This window comes from Rhinoderma darwinii, chromosome 10, assembly GCF_050947455.1.
Source record: "Rhinoderma darwinii isolate aRhiDar2 chromosome 10, aRhiDar2.hap1, whole genome shotgun sequence".
NCBI lineage: Eukaryota > Metazoa > Chordata > Amphibia > Anura > Rhinodermatidae > Rhinoderma > Rhinoderma darwinii.
In genome coordinates this window covers 6,447,626-6,467,115 of record NC_134696.1, presented here as the reverse complement: position 1 = coordinate 6,467,115, position 19,490 = coordinate 6,447,626, and the positions used below count along the sequence as shown (strand labels likewise).

Here is a 19,490-nt window from a genome sequence, read left to right as displayed (position 1 = left end):
GAAAATCACGGCTGAGCAATTAGCACAGGAGGTGACCAGTGACACAATTTATATGCACAGCAGTAACAAAACGAGGATTGAAATCCCAGCAGAGGGAGGCAGACAGCACTGTAGCCGGCTGACTCTATCCATCCTCGTGTCTCATACGAGTGGCAGGCAGATGTGCAAGAAGGGCATTGAGGCGCGCAAATATTTTCATTACGCACCACTTACACAAATCTGTCCTGCTCCACAGCAAGACAGTTACAGCCATTTAAAAGAAATGCAATGCAAAGAAAAGCAATACATTTCCGGATAAAATATTCAGCTTTTCTTTCCGTTCTATTGAATACTGCTTACGCTGCATAAACGGTATTCACTGATTCAAATTAAATACAATGTGCATACATTAGCATGTCTAGAAATAGGTGGCTGCATTTTGTTCTGTGTTTTAACACAAAGCATAGGCCAGATTCACAGAGCAGGATGACATGCCGTGTGAACTCTTAGGGTATGTTCACACTACCTAATTTCAGACGTAATTCAGGCGTTTTACGCCTCGAATTACGCCTGAAAAGACGGCTCCATTACGCCTGCAAACAACTGCCCATTGCTTGCAATGGGTTTTAAGATGTTTTGTTCCCATGAGCCTTTATTTTACGCGTCGCTGTCAAAATACGGTGCGTAAAATGACGGCTCGTCAAAACACGTGCAGGAAAATTCTTGGGACATTTTTGGAGCCGTTTTTTCATAGACTCTATTGAAAACAGCTCCGAAAACGGCCATAGAAAACGCTGCGAAAAACGCGAGTTGCTCAAAAAACGTCTGAAAATCACGAGCTGTTTTCCCTTGATAACAGCTCCGTATTTTCAGACGTATTTTGTTAATCGTGTGAACATACCCTTAGAAGAATTATTTCCTACTAGTTTAGATGAGCAAGCTGCTACACATAGAATAAGCCGGAATAAAAGTGGTTGCACCAATATCAATTTCTAAACGCTGGGGGGTCCACCGCTGGAAAACAGGGACCACAGTAAGGACATCATTGAATGGAGCAACAGTCAGCAAAACACGTCGGGGAGGGAAGTATATTTTCGTTTTAGGGTCAGTTCATACGTTGCATAAATACTGCGGATTTTCCGCAACGGAATTAGTTATGGAAAATCCGCAGCATATACAGTAGCAGCAACGTAGATAAGATAAAACAAATCTCATCCAGAGGTTGCTAAATATTGAGCGGCAAAAAAACGCTCAGAAAATGACCTGCGGTGCGGAATTTTATTTCACAGCATGTCAATTGTATTTGTGTAAACGCTGCTGATTTGTTGCAGGTTTTCCCCATTGAATACAATGGGGAGGTAAAACCCGCAAAAACTAGCAGTTAATGCGGGTTTTTTTTGTGGCGGGTTCGCAGCGATTATAAAAATCTTATACTTACCCAGAAGTCTGTGTTTCTCCCACCAGGCCGGCCTCCTGGGATGTCGTGAGTTGAAACATCATCGCAGGAGGCCGGCCTGGATGACGTCAGAGGGCCGGCCTCCTGGGATGACGCTTCATCCCATGTGACCGCCGCTGCAGCCAATCAGGGATGAAACGTCAGTCCAGGAGGCCGGCCCGCTAGCAGGCCGGCTAAGTGCTGCAGTTTTCCACGTGGACATTCCGGGCAAAAAACTATACTACAGTTTGGTGCGGTTTTTCGCTTGGAATTCCCTGCAGCGCACAGGGCGGATATGCTGCGTGCTATTACGCAGCGTATCAGCCCCGTGTAAAAACAGCCTTAATGTTGATGTGTTGTCCTATTAAGCAGCAATGATTTATTAATATACCGGACTACAGCCATTCTTTTATAATATTGCATGTGTTATAATATCTATATTACTGCGGGTTGCAGATCTATACTGTGGTGCTTTCACGGACTAGAAGCCATAGGACCCACATCAATTTTTCAGTCGCTAATTTTGGCTATCTTGAATTCAGTTCAATAAAAATGATGTTGCATTATAATATCATTATATAGTTAGGGAGTGTGGACACTGAGTATTATTTGCCATCTGGCACGGAGTTGTGAATAATGGATATATTTATGCTCACTAGCTACGAACGTCTAATTTCTGTTTTTTTGTTTCATATCATTCTCATTGACCCTTGTTCTATAAGATCCAGTTACACGTCACAATCTTTCGAAAAAACTGAAATTCCTTTGCCGAAACACAGAATCGTATGACGCACAGATGGACATTTACATCACCACAGATGAAGACCGTTGAGAACACAAACTTGAGAATTCTCAATGCAGTTTAAGGGTATATGTTATCACAGGTCAGATACACTGTGTAAAAGTAACAGCGTATCCGACCTAGAACCCAAAGGGAATTCCGGCCAAAAGACCGCACCTAATTGTGGTGCAGATTGTCGTCGGGAATCGTTACTGCGGAGAGAACAGAGAAGATAAAAAGTCTTCACGCGTCCCTCTGATCTCCATGCAGCCCAGCCTCCTGTGATGATGCTGTAGCCCATGTGACTGCTACAGTCTGTGATTGGCTGCAGGAGTCACATGGGATGAAATGTCATCCCAGGATGCTGGGCTGCACGGAGAACAGCCAGAGAAACAAGGCGCTGCCGCTATGACAACGCCGAGGGGGTAAATATATTGACTTTTTTTTTACTTAAACAAGAAAATGTTTGTTTTTCCCAGATTTGCGCGTTTTTGCAGAAGGTTTGGCAAAAATCGAATCATCTGCTATTTGTTGCGGCTTTTACCTCCCATTGAGTTCAATAGGGGAAAACCGCAACAAAAGTGCAACACTGCAGAAAAAAATCTGCTGAGCAAATGTGCATAAATTGACCTACGGCGAGTTGTTTTTTTTCTAATCCGCAGGATGTCATTTATGCTGCGAATTAAAATAAAACGAACCGCAGGTCAATTTATGCACGTTTGCTCAGCAGATTTTTTTTCAGCAGCTTGTAGATTCGACTTGATCAAATCTTATCCACTTTGCTGCTACTGTAATATGCAATGAAATCCGTTGCAGAACATTCGCAGGTAGTCCGTCCAGTGTTCACATACGCTTAACCCCTTAACGACATGTCACGTACTGGTACGCGGCAGCCGTTGAGGGGGAGGTATGGAGTGGGCTCACGGGCTGAACTTGCTCCATACACAGCCGGTGACGGCTGTGTTACACAGCCGACACCTCACTGCAACGGGCGGAATCAAAGATCACTTTGAAAAAAATGGTGTCATCTGTGTTTTTTGCCCATTTGACCCCACAAATAATTTTTGGGGGATTCCCAGTACATTATGCGGTACAATAAATGGTGCCATGAAAAACTACAACTTGTCCCGCAAAAAACAAGCCCCCATTTGGTTATATCGACGAAGAAAAATAAAAGTTATGGCTTTTGGAAGGCAGGGAGGAAAAAACGAAAAATGGAAAACTCAAATTGGCCTGGCCTGGTTGAAGGAAAAGTCAGAGAATGTCCAACATTTACCTCACATGAGAAGTTGCAGGATATTAAAAGTGTATGTGGCTCAACACCACGTATTATGGTTCAATTTGGCTCCTAGAGTTAGAGACATCTGCCCTGAAGAAATAATAAGAAGAAAAAAAATTACCAGCACAATTCAATGAAATGTACAATTGTCATCAAATTGTAAAACTTGAGTTACAATCTGAGATCCTTACTGATTAAAGCGCTTCCTTACAAAAATACCTGGAATGAGAAAATCTAGAACGACAATAACTGCATATAATCAGTCCAGTGAATACACTTGGCATTTTCAGGCCATGGATTCATGAGAGAACGGTCAATGACAATTCTTTATTTACTTATTTTTTTCCTTTTCAATAATTTACCAATATAAAGACAGTATTGAACTCCGTAACCGGCTGGCAAAATGTAAGGATTTTTTTATTTATTTTTTTCATTTGTGAAAGAGACTCCAGTGAGACGCTGTATGAATCGGCAGGTCTCTTTAAGGCCCAATGCACGCGATGCGCATCTCTGCTTATGGTCACTGAAAGGGAAACTTCCTTATTTACGTCAAGAGGTTGACAATCTGTCCTGCTCATGTGATGATCATACAGGTGTAAGGGTCAAGGAAGAAGAGAGGTTGAGACCAGCGCTGTAGTTGATATAAAATGGAAGCGATTTCCAAGTTTAATAGTCCTGGTTAAAAAAGATCCAAGTGTTTGGAGTCCTGGTGTGAAGAAAGTGGGGGGATGATATCCTCAGAGCCTACGCGTTTCGGACGGCTTCGGCGTCCTTAGACTTGGCTGTAATGTGAGGTGTAAGGGTCATTACAGTACAGTAATCATAGACGTGTCTTGTAAAAAGCTGTGCACCTGTATGATCATCACAAGACCAAGACAGATTTATCTTCTGGAAGAACATTCAGTGATTACAAGCAGAGATCTTAAAAAAGGAAGAACTGCTGCGTAAGGCCTGATTTACACGAGCGTGTGCGTTTTGCGCACGCAAAAAACGCGGCGTTTTGCGTGCGCAAAAGGCACTTCACAGCTCCATGTGTAATGAGCGTATGATGCGCGGCTGCGTGATTTTCGCGCAGCCGCCATCATTATGACACTCCGTTTGGATGTTTGTAAACAGAAAAGCACGTGGTGCTTTTCTGTTTACATTCAGAGTTTGACAACTGTTGCGCGAATCACGCAGTTCGCACGGAAGTGCTTCCGTGCGTCATGCGTAGTTTTCACGCACCCATTGACTTTAATGGGTGCGTGATGCGCGAACCGAACAGTGCACAAAGATAGGACATGTCATGAGTTTTACGCAACGCACTCGCGCTGCGCAAAATTCACGCACTGTCTGCACTGCCCCACAGACTAATATAGGTGCGTACGACACGTGTGAAAGGCACGTGCGTATATTACGCTCGTGTAAATGATGCCTTAAGGATATAATGAAAATGACATTACTTTTGATGAAATAATGAATTAGCTTTATTTGCTTAAAAAAACACAATTGAATTAGGGAACCGTGACATATAAGTAATGCATTAATAATATGGGTGAAAACACACTTTGGTGAGTCTGGGCATTCATGTATACATTCCCTAATACAGTTCCTTTATAACAAATGTTCCCGTCTACATGGGAGTGATCCAATAAAAGAGCGGAAAAACTATAGGAAAATCACATTCGCCACAATCTCCCTGTTAGCTTACAAGCACAGGAGTTCTTATTCTAGTCATAGACAGAAGTTAAAGGAACGCGGTGGCAATGGAAAATCACTTCCCGAACACCAAATAAACCAAGATCTTAATTGGATATTTTATTAGACGTTCCAGATCAATGTAAAAGTTCAGAAGATTTGGGTGGAAAAGATGGAAAGGACGAACAGTAATAAGATGGGTGGAAACAATTACAGAAATGACGTATACATGACCCAAAAGCCTAAAGAGCCATCCAGAAGACAGGACTGGAGGAACACTGTTCATTTAATCAGACACCCAGAAGACATGTTCTGTACATAAGCATCTACATTTACTGTACCTGTATGGTAAAAATGTATCTAGAAAAATAAATAAATGTACATATCCGACAGGCAGAAGCCTTTGCTCTCATTAAACTATTTACATACCTAATCTGTATTAGGGATGTTAAAGCGGAGAACATTTCCTGTAACCCTGAGGGAAACAAGTCACTGAAAAGAACCATTTGTATTAATGCGGTTTCAAAGTAAACGCTTAGCACGCTAGATGAAGGCGACATTACTGCAAGCCCTGAAATTGCTTTACTACCTAATAACAATACTATTCTATAGAAATTCAAGGCTCAACCTGTGGACTGATACTAGAAATGAGGGGCTCAGTCTCCCCTGGACTATATAAAATCATTTCAGATTGCCATTACTGAACACAACAGCAGGGCAGTACAAGATGTTAAGATGTTCTGGCTCTTTAGTCTGCAGTCGACTGCATTAAATTGGTCCATATTAACCAAAACTTTAAAAAATATTCTGATTAAATGTAAAAAAAAACTTCTTTCAGCTGACTGTGGCCGTGCTCTATCCATTCCCAACTTCCCATCGAAAAAAAAAAAAAAGAAGTATACTCCCGCAACACTCCCCTTCTCCCCCTCTGGGTCCCCTCAGTATGCTGCGGCTCATCCAAGGTCCTGACGTTGCCATGCATCAGGACATTGTATGAGTTGCAGAATGCTGAGAAAGACTTAGGCTGTGTTCACACAGTTTTTTGCAGGAGGAAAATTCCTCCTGCAAAAACTGCTCCAGATGTTTTTTTGCACAGTGGTTTGACAAAAACTCGTCAAAACACTCGTCAAGGTGTTTTTTTTTACCCTTTGTGACTGATTGAAATGGGGTTTTGGAGGCGGAAACCGCCTCGAGATGGGTAATGTCGCTTCTTTTTAGGCCCTGTTCACACAGAGTTTTTTTATGTGTTCTTTGGCGCGGAAACCGCTCCGCAAAACTCGTCAAAAAACGCCCAAGTAAAAAAAAATGCGTTGCGGTATAAAGAAGCGACATGACCCATCTTAAGGAGGTTTCCGCCTCCAAAACCCCATTTCATTCAGTCAGAAAGGGTAAAAAAAACACCTTGACGAGTGTTTTGACGAGTTTTTGTCAAACCACTGTGCAAAAAACGTCTGGAGCAGATTTTGCAGGAGGAATTTTCCTCCTGCAAAAAACTCTGTGTGAACACAGCCTAATGGTTTCCATCTGTCCCAGGGTTCCATTGTTCTTGACGGAACCAATATCGCAGTCGAAAAAGACGAAACCCTGTCACAACGGTGACAGACGGAAACCATTCGCTAGGTTTCCATCACCATTGAGATCAATGGTGAGGGAAACGGAAGCTTAGGTTTCCGTTTGCCTTTCTGTTGAGGGGTTAACCCGACGGAAACCTCAGACGGAGCCCCTGAGCGGAAGGGCAACGCTGATGTGAACAGGGCCTTATAGTCAAAATTTGCAACACCAATTGGAACTTTTCGGCCCTTTTGTGATTTTTCTTATTCTGGCGTCCAAAGTTTGATAAAGTTCCCCCTTTGTGTTTCAATATGGAACCATTTACAAAATCTCTGTTTACTGACAGTAAATGGACACATCTAAATCCAGAGACTTACAAATTAAAGAACGACATGTATTAATTAGTATGTTACATAATTCATTACATAGTTATGAAGCATTATTTACATAGGACTATTGCACCTCGGCTATACTTTAGTGGGTATCCTAGATCAGGACTACATGTTGATTCACCATCAGTAAAGCTGTGAATAGTTCTGTTTAACCGTCTATACAGATTATTGATATATATCAGCATTGCCTTTCTGTAAATGCCGCAAAATCATTAATCAGAGAGCACCACTTGTAGAATTGTAGTATTTAGGATTTCCTTCCTGCCTCATATAGAGGGGGTCCCAAAGTGGGGATCCTCACTATGACATTCATATGCCCACTTCATCAGACAACCCCCTTAGGACAATGGTAATATATTTCTTTGTGATTCCAAATGTCCTTACCTACCATAGATAATATATTTATTTATTTTTATTGCTTATCACACAACATACAGATTTCTTGAATACTAGAATAGCAATTTTGTGTTTCCTAATTGTTGTTGAAGAGATTCTCCAGACAAATTAATTTTTAGGGTAAAAAAAATGATGAGTAATACAGACTGAGATAAGAGTCGGACCGGCCCAGCTAAGTACGAGTATGTGCTGAAATACTGACAATATAACGGGTCTCAATGATCTGGTAGAAGACAATCCCATTTCATGCGGATTTGAAACCCATCACTTTCTGCTGGGGACAATTATTATTGGTTGATTCACAAAGTCTTATGATTAATTAATTGAATGCCCTGGACGCCAGACCAACATCAACGGAGACTGTGCCAATCAATCTCGGTACTGTGACGTTACAGTCTGGTTGCTAGGGATTCACTGCCAAATAACTACAGTCTTTACAATTGGTTTGTCATGAATCCGATCCCTAGAAACCAGTCTGTCTCAGATTACTCAGGTCTTCAGCTCAAGGCAGAAATGTCTCTGAATTCAGGGCAGAGAAGTAAGAAGGAGGCCTGGAAGGAATTGACACCTTTCTGTGGCATTCACAATATTTTTCTATAATAAATTTAGGTGAAAAAAACTCTTTACTAAAAGAACATGTCATTAAACAGAACTGGAAGCAGCTGCACACTAGACCTATTTTCTTTAAACTCGGGTCCTTATCTCTCTTTACGCTTTCTGGCAGCACCCCTTGGCTTTCAGCTCTGTCAATTTGGATTCATTCATATGTATCGGAACAGGATCATTAATAAGAATTAGAAATGATTATGTTTGTGTGATGCTTCACAGCAATATTCATATGACTCCTGGAAATAGGTCACTTAGCAATATGTTCTTCTATTCATTCAGCCATATGAATTCCCTTACATGTACAAAGTGAGCTTCAGACCTGGACACGAGCCATATCGGCTGTATGGTTATAAAGTAAATGTGTTATAATCACTTACATTAATTGAACATCTGGATGGGATAATAGGCTTTTCGCTGTGATGTTTGCTCGCACCAGTGTGCATGGTGTGTGAAATGATGAACAGTCTACGCATACCAGGAAAAACCATCTGACCCACAATGGTTCTCAAAGCCTTAAAAAGAAAGAAGACGAGTATGAGAAACACAAACGGAAGTGCCTAACAAATGAAAAACACAATATAAACAATCATTTTCTAATACAAGGCATGTAAGCAAAATGTAAATGTCCAAATTAATAAAAACTGTCAGACATGTCGTCTTTTATGTTTTATACATGGATTTCATTGCCTTTTGTGATTTCCAGAACATTTTTAAAAATGCATCCTCATGGGTGGAGGGAAAGCAGCAGAAGCAAGGGAGAGTGCAGCAGAACTTCAGCTCTCTTGTTTTTATGGCCAAATTAGTTGAGAGAGTGAGGAGTCTAATAATCACACAACGATTAGTTTATGAGGGAGAACTCACAGTCTAATTATGGTGCAGGTGGAGTTGAATAAAGCTTTAAGGAGCACTCCACTTTATTTTTTTTATTGCACCCTCCAATGTGTTCAAAAATACTTACCCCGCATCTTATATTTTTAGGGTCCAGCGCCGCTCACGTGATCTTTCCTCTGACTTGTCTGAAGTCACTGTGCTTTTGAATAAACTGGAACTCAGGCTCTCAATGCATTCCTATGGAAGCCAGAACGAGGCTCCCTAGGAATATTTTGAGAGCCTTACTTCCAGTTTTCTGAAAAGCGGAAAATTCCATACCAGGTCAGAATGAAGATCACGTGAGCGGCGCTGGCCCTGAAAAACGACAAGTAAGAATTTCTGCACACAGCATCCCACTGAAACACCAATGTACAAATGGAGGGTGCAATAAAAAAATAAAGTGGAGTGCTTCTTTAATTTAACCTCTGAGCATCGGGTATGGGGGTGCAGTGCAGGGGCAGTAACTTTTTCCTACATCTTTCCTAGAAAGTAAATCACCAAAGCAATATCTGTGTTGAGTTGTGAATGCAGCTCTGGAGAATAATGTAATGTATGTACACAGTGACTCCACCAGCAGAATAGTGAGTGCCGCTCTAGAGTATAATATAGGTTGTTACTCAGAATCAGTACAAGATAAATAATGTAATGTATGTACACAGTGACTCCACCAGCAGAATAGTGAGTGCAGCTCTGGGGTATAATACAGGATGTAACTCAGGATTAGTACAGGATAAGTAATGTATGTACACAGTGACTACACCAGCAGAATAGTGAGTGCAGCTCTGGAGTATAATACAGGATGTAACTCAGGATCAGTACAGGAGAAGTAATGTAATGTATGTACACAGTGACTCCACCAGCAGAATAGTGAGTGCAGCTCTGGAGTATAATACAGGATATAACTCAGGATCAGTACAGGATAAGTAATGTATGTACACAGTGACTCCACCAGCAGAATAGTGAGTGCAGCTCTGGAGTATAATACAGGATATAACTCAGGATCAGTACAGGATAAGTAATGTATGTACACATTGACTCCACCAGCAGAATAGTGAGTGCAGCTCTGGAGTATAATACAGGATGTAACTCAGGATTAGTACAGGATAATAATGTAATGTATGTACACAGTGACTCCACCAGCAGAATAGTGAGTGCAGCTCTGGAGTATAATACAGGATGTAACACAGGATCAGTACAGGATAAGTAATGTCATGTAAGTACACAGTGACTACACCAGCAGAATAGTGAGTGCAGCTCTGGAGTATAATACAGGATGTAACTCAGGATCAGTACAGGAGAAGTAATGTAATGTATGTACACAGTGACTCCACCAGCAGAATAGTGAGTGCAGCTCTGGAGTATAATACAGGATATAACTCAGGATCAGTACAGGATAAGTAATGTATGTACACAGTGACTCCACCAGCAGAATAGTGAGTGCAGCTCTGGAGTATAATACAGGATATAACTCAGGATCAGTACAGGATAAGTAATGTATGTACACAGTGACTCCACCAGCAGAATAGTGAGTGCAGCTCTGGAGTATAATACAGGATGTAACTCAGGATTAGTACAGGATAATAATGTAATGTATGTACACAGTGACTCCACCAGCAGAATAGTGAGTGCAGCTCTGGAGTATAATACAGGATGTAACACAGGATCAGTACAGGATAAGTAATGTCATGTAAGTACACAGTGACTCCACCAGCAGAATAGTGAGTGCAGCTCTGGAGTATAACACAGGATATAACTCAGGTTCAGTACAGGGTAAGTAATGTCATGTATGTACACAGTCACTTAAATGTTTATGCAGTATAATTCTATATTAATTCTATATGAAAAATGTAAAATGTAATTCAAAGGTGAAGGTACGCTTTTACATTTCAATGTTTAATGGAAAGACTTATCCACAACACAAAAAATGCAATAAAGGCTATTACCCTCTTAATAAATCAAGTGCATAAAAGTCTATAACAAATAAGATATCTGTCCAAAAAAAAATAATCTAATTTTAGTAAAACAACTTGTTTTTGAAACACTGCTGGGATGACAAGTTCCCCATTCATTAATCTAAACCTCTAGCTGGATGCCTGCACAGAGGGATAAAATGAACATTGCAAAGTCCCTACCAGAGAGGACACTGGGATGTGAACTATGCTCAAGTACGGCAATGGCTGTAGTGCTGTAATTAGTCTCTTCTTTGTAAGTTTGTTTTGTTTTTTTTCCCCAAAGACTGCAATGTGACAGGTAATTTATACAAAATGGCATATTATTAGCGGTAAAAGATAGGATTGATTACATGGGTTTGGCAAAATGATTCATAGATAGGGTCAAAATTGCCAAACAACAATGGATTTCAAATCTCACTAAACACTTATTATAAGTTGATTCACAACATAAAGTGACACACAGAAAAATAGCACAATGAAAGTATAGAACTATATAAAGAATACAGATTTTCGAAACCAGCCATACTAATTTGAATTGTTCTCATTAGTGAACATGTATGAATTACTTAAAATATTCACAGCTTGAAGGCTAGAAACGTCTCACAGTCTGTGTAAATGGAGTATACAATACAGTATTGTGGACGTTTTACATAAATAACAAAAAAGTGTTTTATATTTGTTCCATTCAAGCTACAAATAAATCACATGTGGATTATTTTGTTATTCTAGAAAGTTACACAGAATGGTAAAGCTTTGGATCGTTGGATTTGCATTAATCACCAGTATTGACAAGTGCTAGAGCGAGGGATGCGAGATCAGCCGCTTGAATTAAGACACATACAAAATAGCAAATCTCTTTACTAGTCAAAAACACAAATAGGGTTGTCACAATACCAGAATTTGGACTTCGATACCAATACTTCGTGTAGTAATGCGATACCCGATAGCAAAACGATACTTTTGGCAACAATAATAAAATAAAGTTCTTCCATTATCTGAAGTGAGGCACGTGGTGTTATGAATTCTGAACCTCAATGTGCCTCACATTAATAGTAATTATCCCCATCATGTTCCTCAGTCCTAATGGACAACATTTGGTTAATGTGTGAGGTACATGATGATGTTAATTACTACTAATGTGAGGCACATGGAGGTTGAAAATTCATAATACCTCGTGCCTCACATTAATAAGTGAAAGAAAGCAGTTTTTATTCTATTTTATAACAGTGTAAACATCATAAACGACGATATAAATTTATTACGGTTGCGACGATACCGAATATGTGTATATTTTATGTATTGAGACTCAATTTAATGTTTGTTGGAAAAAAATAAAAAAATTACATTATTAAAAATAATGTACTGGATATACCTATAGACTGATGGTACACAGGCAGCTATTAGGAAATACCTAAGTATGATTCCTCCCTCCCATTGACATCAATGGTAGATTTGGGTGGAATGCGCCCGAAGTTCGAGCAGGACGCTTCTTTTTCCCGCTAGCTGAAATACATGAAACCATAATAAAGTGTGCGTGAAATAATAAAGAATCAGCTGGCGGGAAAAAAGGTGTCCCACTCCCATTGAAATTAATGGGAGGCGGAATTTTGCGACGGAATCTTCTAATACATTCACCTGAAAGTGCGTCTATTTGGATGTGGCAGTCTACTAGGGAACAACCCTTTTCCAGCCGGTATGGTTCATAACAAGCAGGGTGTAAGCTTTAGGCCTCATTTACACGAACGTAATATACGCGCGTGCGACGCGCGTGCTTTGCACGCATGTCGTACGCACCTATATTAGTCAATGGGGCAGTTTAGACGATACGTGATTTGCGCTCAGCGCGTGTGCGCAGAAAAAAACTCACGACATGTTCTATAATCGTGCGTTTTTCGCGCACTCACGCACCCATTGAAGTCAATGGGTGCGTGAAAACCACGCATGCCGCACGGAAGCACTTCCGTGCGAACTGCGTGATTCGCGCAAGAGCTGTCAAACTCCTGAATGTAAACAGAAAAGCACCACGTGCTTTTCTGTTTACAAACATCCAAACGGAGTGTCAAATTCGAGATGAGCGCACCGAACTTCACCGGGTTCAGCCAAACTCGTTTTGACCGAAACCGGTAAAAAATGTTTGGGTACGCGACGTCAGGAGACAGTCACTGTCCACGGTGCTGAAAGCGTTAAACTGGTTCAGCACCATGGACAGTGACTTCCGCTCCGAAAATCCATGAACCTGTAAAAAAAAAAAGACGTTCTGACTTACCGATAACTCCGGTCCGACCTCCCGGGATGACAGTTCAGTCAAAGAGACAGCTGCAGCCAATCACAGGCCAAGCACAGGCTGCAGCCAATCACAGGCTGCAGCGGTCTCATGGACTGCGGCGTCATCCTGGGAGGTGGGGCCGGATGACAAGAGAGGGACGCGTCACCAAGGCAACGGCCGGGAGCCCGGACTGGGGGAAGCAGGAAGTTCTTGGTAAGTATGAAAGTCTTTTTTTATTCACAGGTTGGTGTATATTGTGTTCGGCATTCACTGTCGAGGGTGCTGAAAGAGTTACTGCCGATCAGTTAGCTCTTTCAGCACCTTGGACAGTGACGGGCGTCGACTAGCCTCATCTCTATGATGGCGGCTGCGCGAAAATCACGCAGCCGCGCATCATACACGGATGACACACGGAGCTGCCAAGTGCCTTTTTGCGCGCGCAAAACGCAGCGTTTTTTGCGCGCGCAAAACGCACACGCTCGTGTAAATGAGGCCTTAGGCTGCAAGTCGTATCAGTTTCTGTCCTATTGTATCTCTCGGCTCCTTGAAATACATTGGCGCTACTTCTATAAAGGTTAACGGTAGAATTCACAGCCTGGAGGAAGGAAGGTATTCTGATAAATACAGTGCCGTGGTTTCTGTTAAATGCGAGGAAGTCATTCTGTCAGTCACATAGATCAGCAGTCAGTATCTGTCTGCATTAAAGGGAAGATAAACTGTAATATTCCTCCTGGATTCCTTTTTTGTTATGCACGCTTATCTCATGTTTTCAGGTTGTGAAGACACTGAACTTCTCTTCTTACTATGAGTATAAAATGTCTGAGGTTTCTAGGAGATGCGTCATTCAAACGTTATCAGTATATTAGCATTTTAATTAATGGAGAGTAATGCCTTTCATATCAATTGTTAATTTTTATGGAGTAGCTGGCAAAACACCGTCTGACTCCTAAGGCTTCATTCACATGTCAAATTTCCCATAGGCAAATCTGAGACTTACGGTATTTACTGCAGGATCTGTGGCAGAAATAAGAGAAATACACTTGGATTTCTGCCGCAGATGTGAAGATTGATATGCCACAGATCCGCAGGAAGATTGGCCTCATTCAATAGTGCGGCTTATCCGACGGCTTTTCCGTGCAGAAACCGCAAGAATAAGTAGCGCGCGCGAAAAAAAAAACCTGCTTGGGAATTTTCTGTAGCGTGTCAAAGGGGTTATGCGGGATGAAGATTGGGAACAGATTTCTTGCGGATCTGGCACTACCGGGTCAAGTGTTCAGATACACGCAGAAGCGGACGTGTCACTTTCTGCTAATGGAAGAATATTACATTGTATTGGCACTATTATAAGGGACCTCTTGATCACAGATTCATTTCTGCCCTGACCTGTGCCTGTATTCTGACGAAGTATATTTTTCTATATGAATGTTCAGTGCATCAGACTATGATCTAATCTATTTTGGAAGAAAATCTGCCACTCCGGGAGTGCCAGGTTTTCTTCCAAAATACTACGGAGTTGAACCCTACCTGATCACCCTTCTATACAGAGTGCCGTGGTTTCTACGATTATAATATTATCTATGATAGCAGTCGCGGAACTGTCAAAGGAAGAGGTTCTCCTTTGAATAGTGATTGTTGCCCCGGCATTTTGTTAGCCAGAGCCAGCGATCATACACTGGTAGACAAGGGCCTAACAAAGGTCCAGTGATTCGTTCTGCTAGAGCATACCTAGGATTTGGACCTAAAGGGGTTAGTCCTTGACCATCAAAGTCAAAGGGCAAACTATGGGTGGACCCAGGATGATACATGGTCTGTTGAGGCCCCTCCCTTATTTAATTTCTTTAGGAAAGAAGGGAAACCATCTCAGAAAATCCAGGCTGCATTGGAAAGATGAAAATGATAAAGTAGCAATATTATTAAAAGATTATAAATCATATCACATTAATAGTCTCAAAAAGTATAATACAGTACACAAATAACAGTGCCTTGCAGTGTCCAATCATTACCATCATACAATGCTTAAAAAGAGCTACATAATGCTTAAATAAAATCATTCAGCGCCATAATAATACCTCCATACCCTGCCTCAATAAAAGTGATAATTAACATTGTCCCAGGTCTTCCCGGAGACTTGTGATTATATTTTGATGTCAATCTTCTTGACGATCTTTACGTTTTAACGTTGTCAATGTGTCTTATTAGCTCACCTGACGGCATTCTGATGGTAAAGAAGATAGTGTTTGTATTTACTTTGCCCTTTTACGTTCCCACCAGAGCCAATACAGCTGGGAGACAAATCTACTCAAATTCCACTTCATATATTGGAAAAAAAAACACAGCTTGAGTAAAGTATATGGAGAAACTGTGACGGCCATATTTCATCTTCTATGATATGTTTAACTAACACACAATATTGTTGTTACCTTTACGGTTTATGTGCATTTAATATTTCATTCTGGATATTCACCTCAATGCCAAGATGAAAAGCAGACGGTCCCAGCTCATATTTTATTCATGTCTTCAAGCAGAGGCGGCAGCGTGTCAGTGCTGAGGGTTTATGTAATACCAGGTGCTTTTGTGAAGCAAAATCATTTTACAATTCTACTATTCCATTTGAATATTGAACATTTTACACAATTGCAAGCTAGCAAACAGATAATTATTACGGCCCGAGGTTCTCAGGTTATGTCAATATATACACACACACCTACACATGTATATAAAGATACATATCTATAGACTTCCACTTAGGAATAATAAAATGAAAAAGACCTAGTATACAAGTTCAGTAATTGCAATAATTTATTAGACCTTTGCTATAGGCAGTGTACATGCAGTATATCTGCTTTCACATGACAGAAACCCGGAGCGAACACTGTAATAATAACTATCGCGCTATCACTTCGGGCCGCAGTGTGGGATCACATATACACTCACCTCTATGGGTAAGCCTGCTATATAAGTTACCTGTACCTTCAGTAGATCCTTCTGGACCTACATATATTTTGGACATCTACCACCACCTTTTCCCTTTGGCCTGTTGACCTGACTTTGACGGTTTTTCTTTCATTCATCTCTATCTTGGCAACACAGGGTTTGCAACTCTCTGACCCTGGGCACTCATAAATACTTATTGATATGATGTACTAAATGTGCCTTTGTTTAAATACATCTGTTGTATTATTGATAGGCTGATTATATGTGCTCTATTCATTATTGGGACTTTTTGACATATTTATGGTCATTTGTCATGTACAACAGAGCTATGGAATACATTCATTGTAGGACACCCTAAATCTATTGGCGTTATAACCCACACTGTTCTTTTAGATCTCCTTGAATTTTAACATTTGTAATTTTGTGCTGTATGTCCTAATAAAAATTTGTATTTTCTCATTACTTTTGCGGCTCTTTGGCTTCTTGGTTCTAAAAAAGTTTTTCTCAGTATACATGAAGTTTGCCTGTAATATTTAGTGGAGGTGCTTAGACACTTGATAGTGGCACCTAAACCGTCACTTAACCGGTTGAGTCTTTATATTTAAAAAAAACTGTAATAATAATTGTGTGAACCATGACTGAATTTACAAAAGGACCACGAGGGATGATCTTACAATATGACATTCCGAAACGCCTTCTATAGCGAATTGCATTGGAGACACAACATATAAGTCAATAGGGAAAAGTTTAATTGGCCACAAATTAAAACAAAAAACAAAACAATGCAATGTTTGGCCCCATGCACAGGAACGTGCTTTTGCGGCCGCAATTCCCCCGAGACTCCACGGGACAATTGCGGCCCCATTCATTTCTATGGGGCCATGCACACGACCGTGGTTATCACGGTCCGTGCAGGGCCCAGGAGCCCGGACCGCAGAAAGAAGGGGCATGTCTTATTACGGCCGTGTTCTGCGCTCCAGGCTCATAGGAAATAATGGGCGCGGCCATGTGCACAGCCCGCAATTTGCGGGCGGCTCGTGGGTGACACTCCGCTGCTGGCCGGCCGATCATCACAGCCGTGCACATGGCTACAGTCATGTGCATGAGGCCTTAATCGAAAATTTCATAAACAATACTTAAAGCTAAACACACAAATCCACAGTTTATCCCAATCTGCATATCTTTACCATAAAGTACCCCAGATCTAAGCTGCCGGGGCCGAGTAAGAAACATGGGAGAATGGAAGATTGATGCCAACATCAAGTTTACCTTAGTTTAGAGATTTTTGGTGGAATAATGCCAGGGCTATATAGAAACATTTTGTAGCGCAACTGATTGATTTTAACTATCGAGATTCAGCTGCAGTCCAGAGGAATACACTAAATTGTATGCAAACTTGTGGACTGCAGCTGTCACTTAGTACTTAAAGGGGCTGCCCCTGCACATGTTTTATTTTTTTGGGAAGTCCCATACCCCGTTTTAGCTACCAGATTGGTCCCTGAACATCTTGATTAACTTCACTGCCTGGTTTGGGGGCAGGATTACTATTGCCAGGTCCTTTCCCCTACATGACCAAATCCCTTCTTGTGCTGATTTATTACATATTATAATAACATATACATATATACATTATACTCAATTTGTTTTCCTATAGTAATATAAAGTCTAATTGATGTTGTCACTTTATGGAAAATAGCAATTAACTCTTGTGTTCTTTTTCTACCGGGGTGTTATAGCTGATTTCTCGGTCCGTACTTATTGGAAATGAGAGATTAGCTGTTTCTCCAAACTACTAATCACTCATTTGGGACAAAAGAATAGAAAAAAAAAACCCTCAAAAGACATTTGGTGCTGACATAAAGAAGGGTAATGTTTCATTCCTGCAGGGTTGTAGCTTACAGCTCTAGCCAGGAACTGTGCTGCTGACCAGAACATTACGAGATAGCCGTATAGCAACAAATTGTCCTGAGTTAAAGCGACCCTCCGGTCCCGCGACAACATTTCTAATATGATAGTGTTAATAGAGTAACAATATCCGATGCGGATCCACCGTAGATTTGCGGTTTTCGGGTCCCCTCTGTGCTGTCCCAATATGGAAGCTGCAGCACTTCTTAGACAACGAGCCAGAGACACTCCCACTGTTCTCGGATTGGCAAGAGCTGCTCACAGTTCTGGCCAATACAAGAACAAAGGGAGTGTCTTAGACTCAGTCTGTGAAGCGCTGTGGCCATTTTGGGACAACACAGAAGGGACCCCAAAGAAGCAGATCCACGGCAGAGGGGCAAAAATAAGGGCACCAGGTAACATTACTACATATACCGCATAACATTTATAATTTTGTCCTGGTACGCCTGAACGGCACCAATAGCAACCCAAGCAAACAGAGGATGACGTGGAAGGTTAGAGGAGAAATTTATTCTCAGGGAGGCATTTTCAAAAATACAGTGCATTTCAAAAAATTAAGATATGGGCATAAAGAGATGGATTAGATGCCATCATGGTGATGAGACTTCCCCTTTAACAATCAGTTGCACTACAAAAAGTTTCCTTATGGCCCAGGCCTCTGGCTTTTGTACGATGTTCTACGTATATATAAAAATACTTCCTTCATAATATTGTATGATATTTTATAAAACATAGTACAATAAGTTTCTCACTGATTTGAAGTATTTAATAAAAAATTTTGTGTCTGGTTTTAATTCAGGTTAAAACTTTTCAAGAATTCAATAAACCAATTATCCCATTTATTTCTTGAATGGATTTCTTCAATGCACAAGGATAGTGTTATCATACAGCAAGTGATACATAAGGTAATATTAATCCTAACTCATGCAGTCTGATCTCTCTGATGAAATTTAACCATGTGTATAACAAGAAGATTTATACAGTGGCTGACAATGGTATCTATAGTCCTATACAGAGTAAGATTTACAGCATTTATATGGATACAATCTACAATGGATTCCATAATTGTCTCTCTAATGTTTTATAGGACACTAATCTTATCTGTGTCGGCTACGGAGAAAATATCAATCCCTAGACAACATAGAGAAAAGGAATTCTGAGGTCCTTCAGTTTATTCTGGAGAGAAGAATATCCTGCATTGTAAAAGGACTATATCATCAGTCCATGGAGCGACCTTAGTGCCCCCAGTCTATCCAGTCGTGCGTAGTAAAGCTGCTCATATTTCCAGAGCAAATGTGATGGACTAAAGCCCCCCATATCGACTAGTGTGATATCTACGACGGCATTAGTTTAGCACTGCTTTATCGCAGCATTGAGTTCAAGTTTCATCCCATATTTCACATTGTGAGATATAGGGAAATGAGATTATGCGCGGCGGTGTGGAAAACTATGTGGCTATACCAG

General features: G+C 40.9%; 1 protein-coding gene across 4 annotated transcripts in view; it reads right to left on the bottom strand.

Moving 5' to 3' along the window:
- LOC142662411 (uncharacterized) overlaps positions 1-19,490 on the bottom strand; it is a 180,644-nt gene that overhangs the window by 48,378 nt on the left and 112,776 nt on the right. For all 4 annotated transcript variants that reach the window (XM_075840627.1, XM_075840625.1, XM_075840629.1 and 1 more), the window contains one exon: positions 8,477-8,611. In XM_075840627.1, the coding sequence (XP_075696742.1) occupies positions 8,477-8,611 (135 nt within the window). The remainder of the gene's footprint in view (positions 1-8,476; positions 8,612-19,490) is intronic.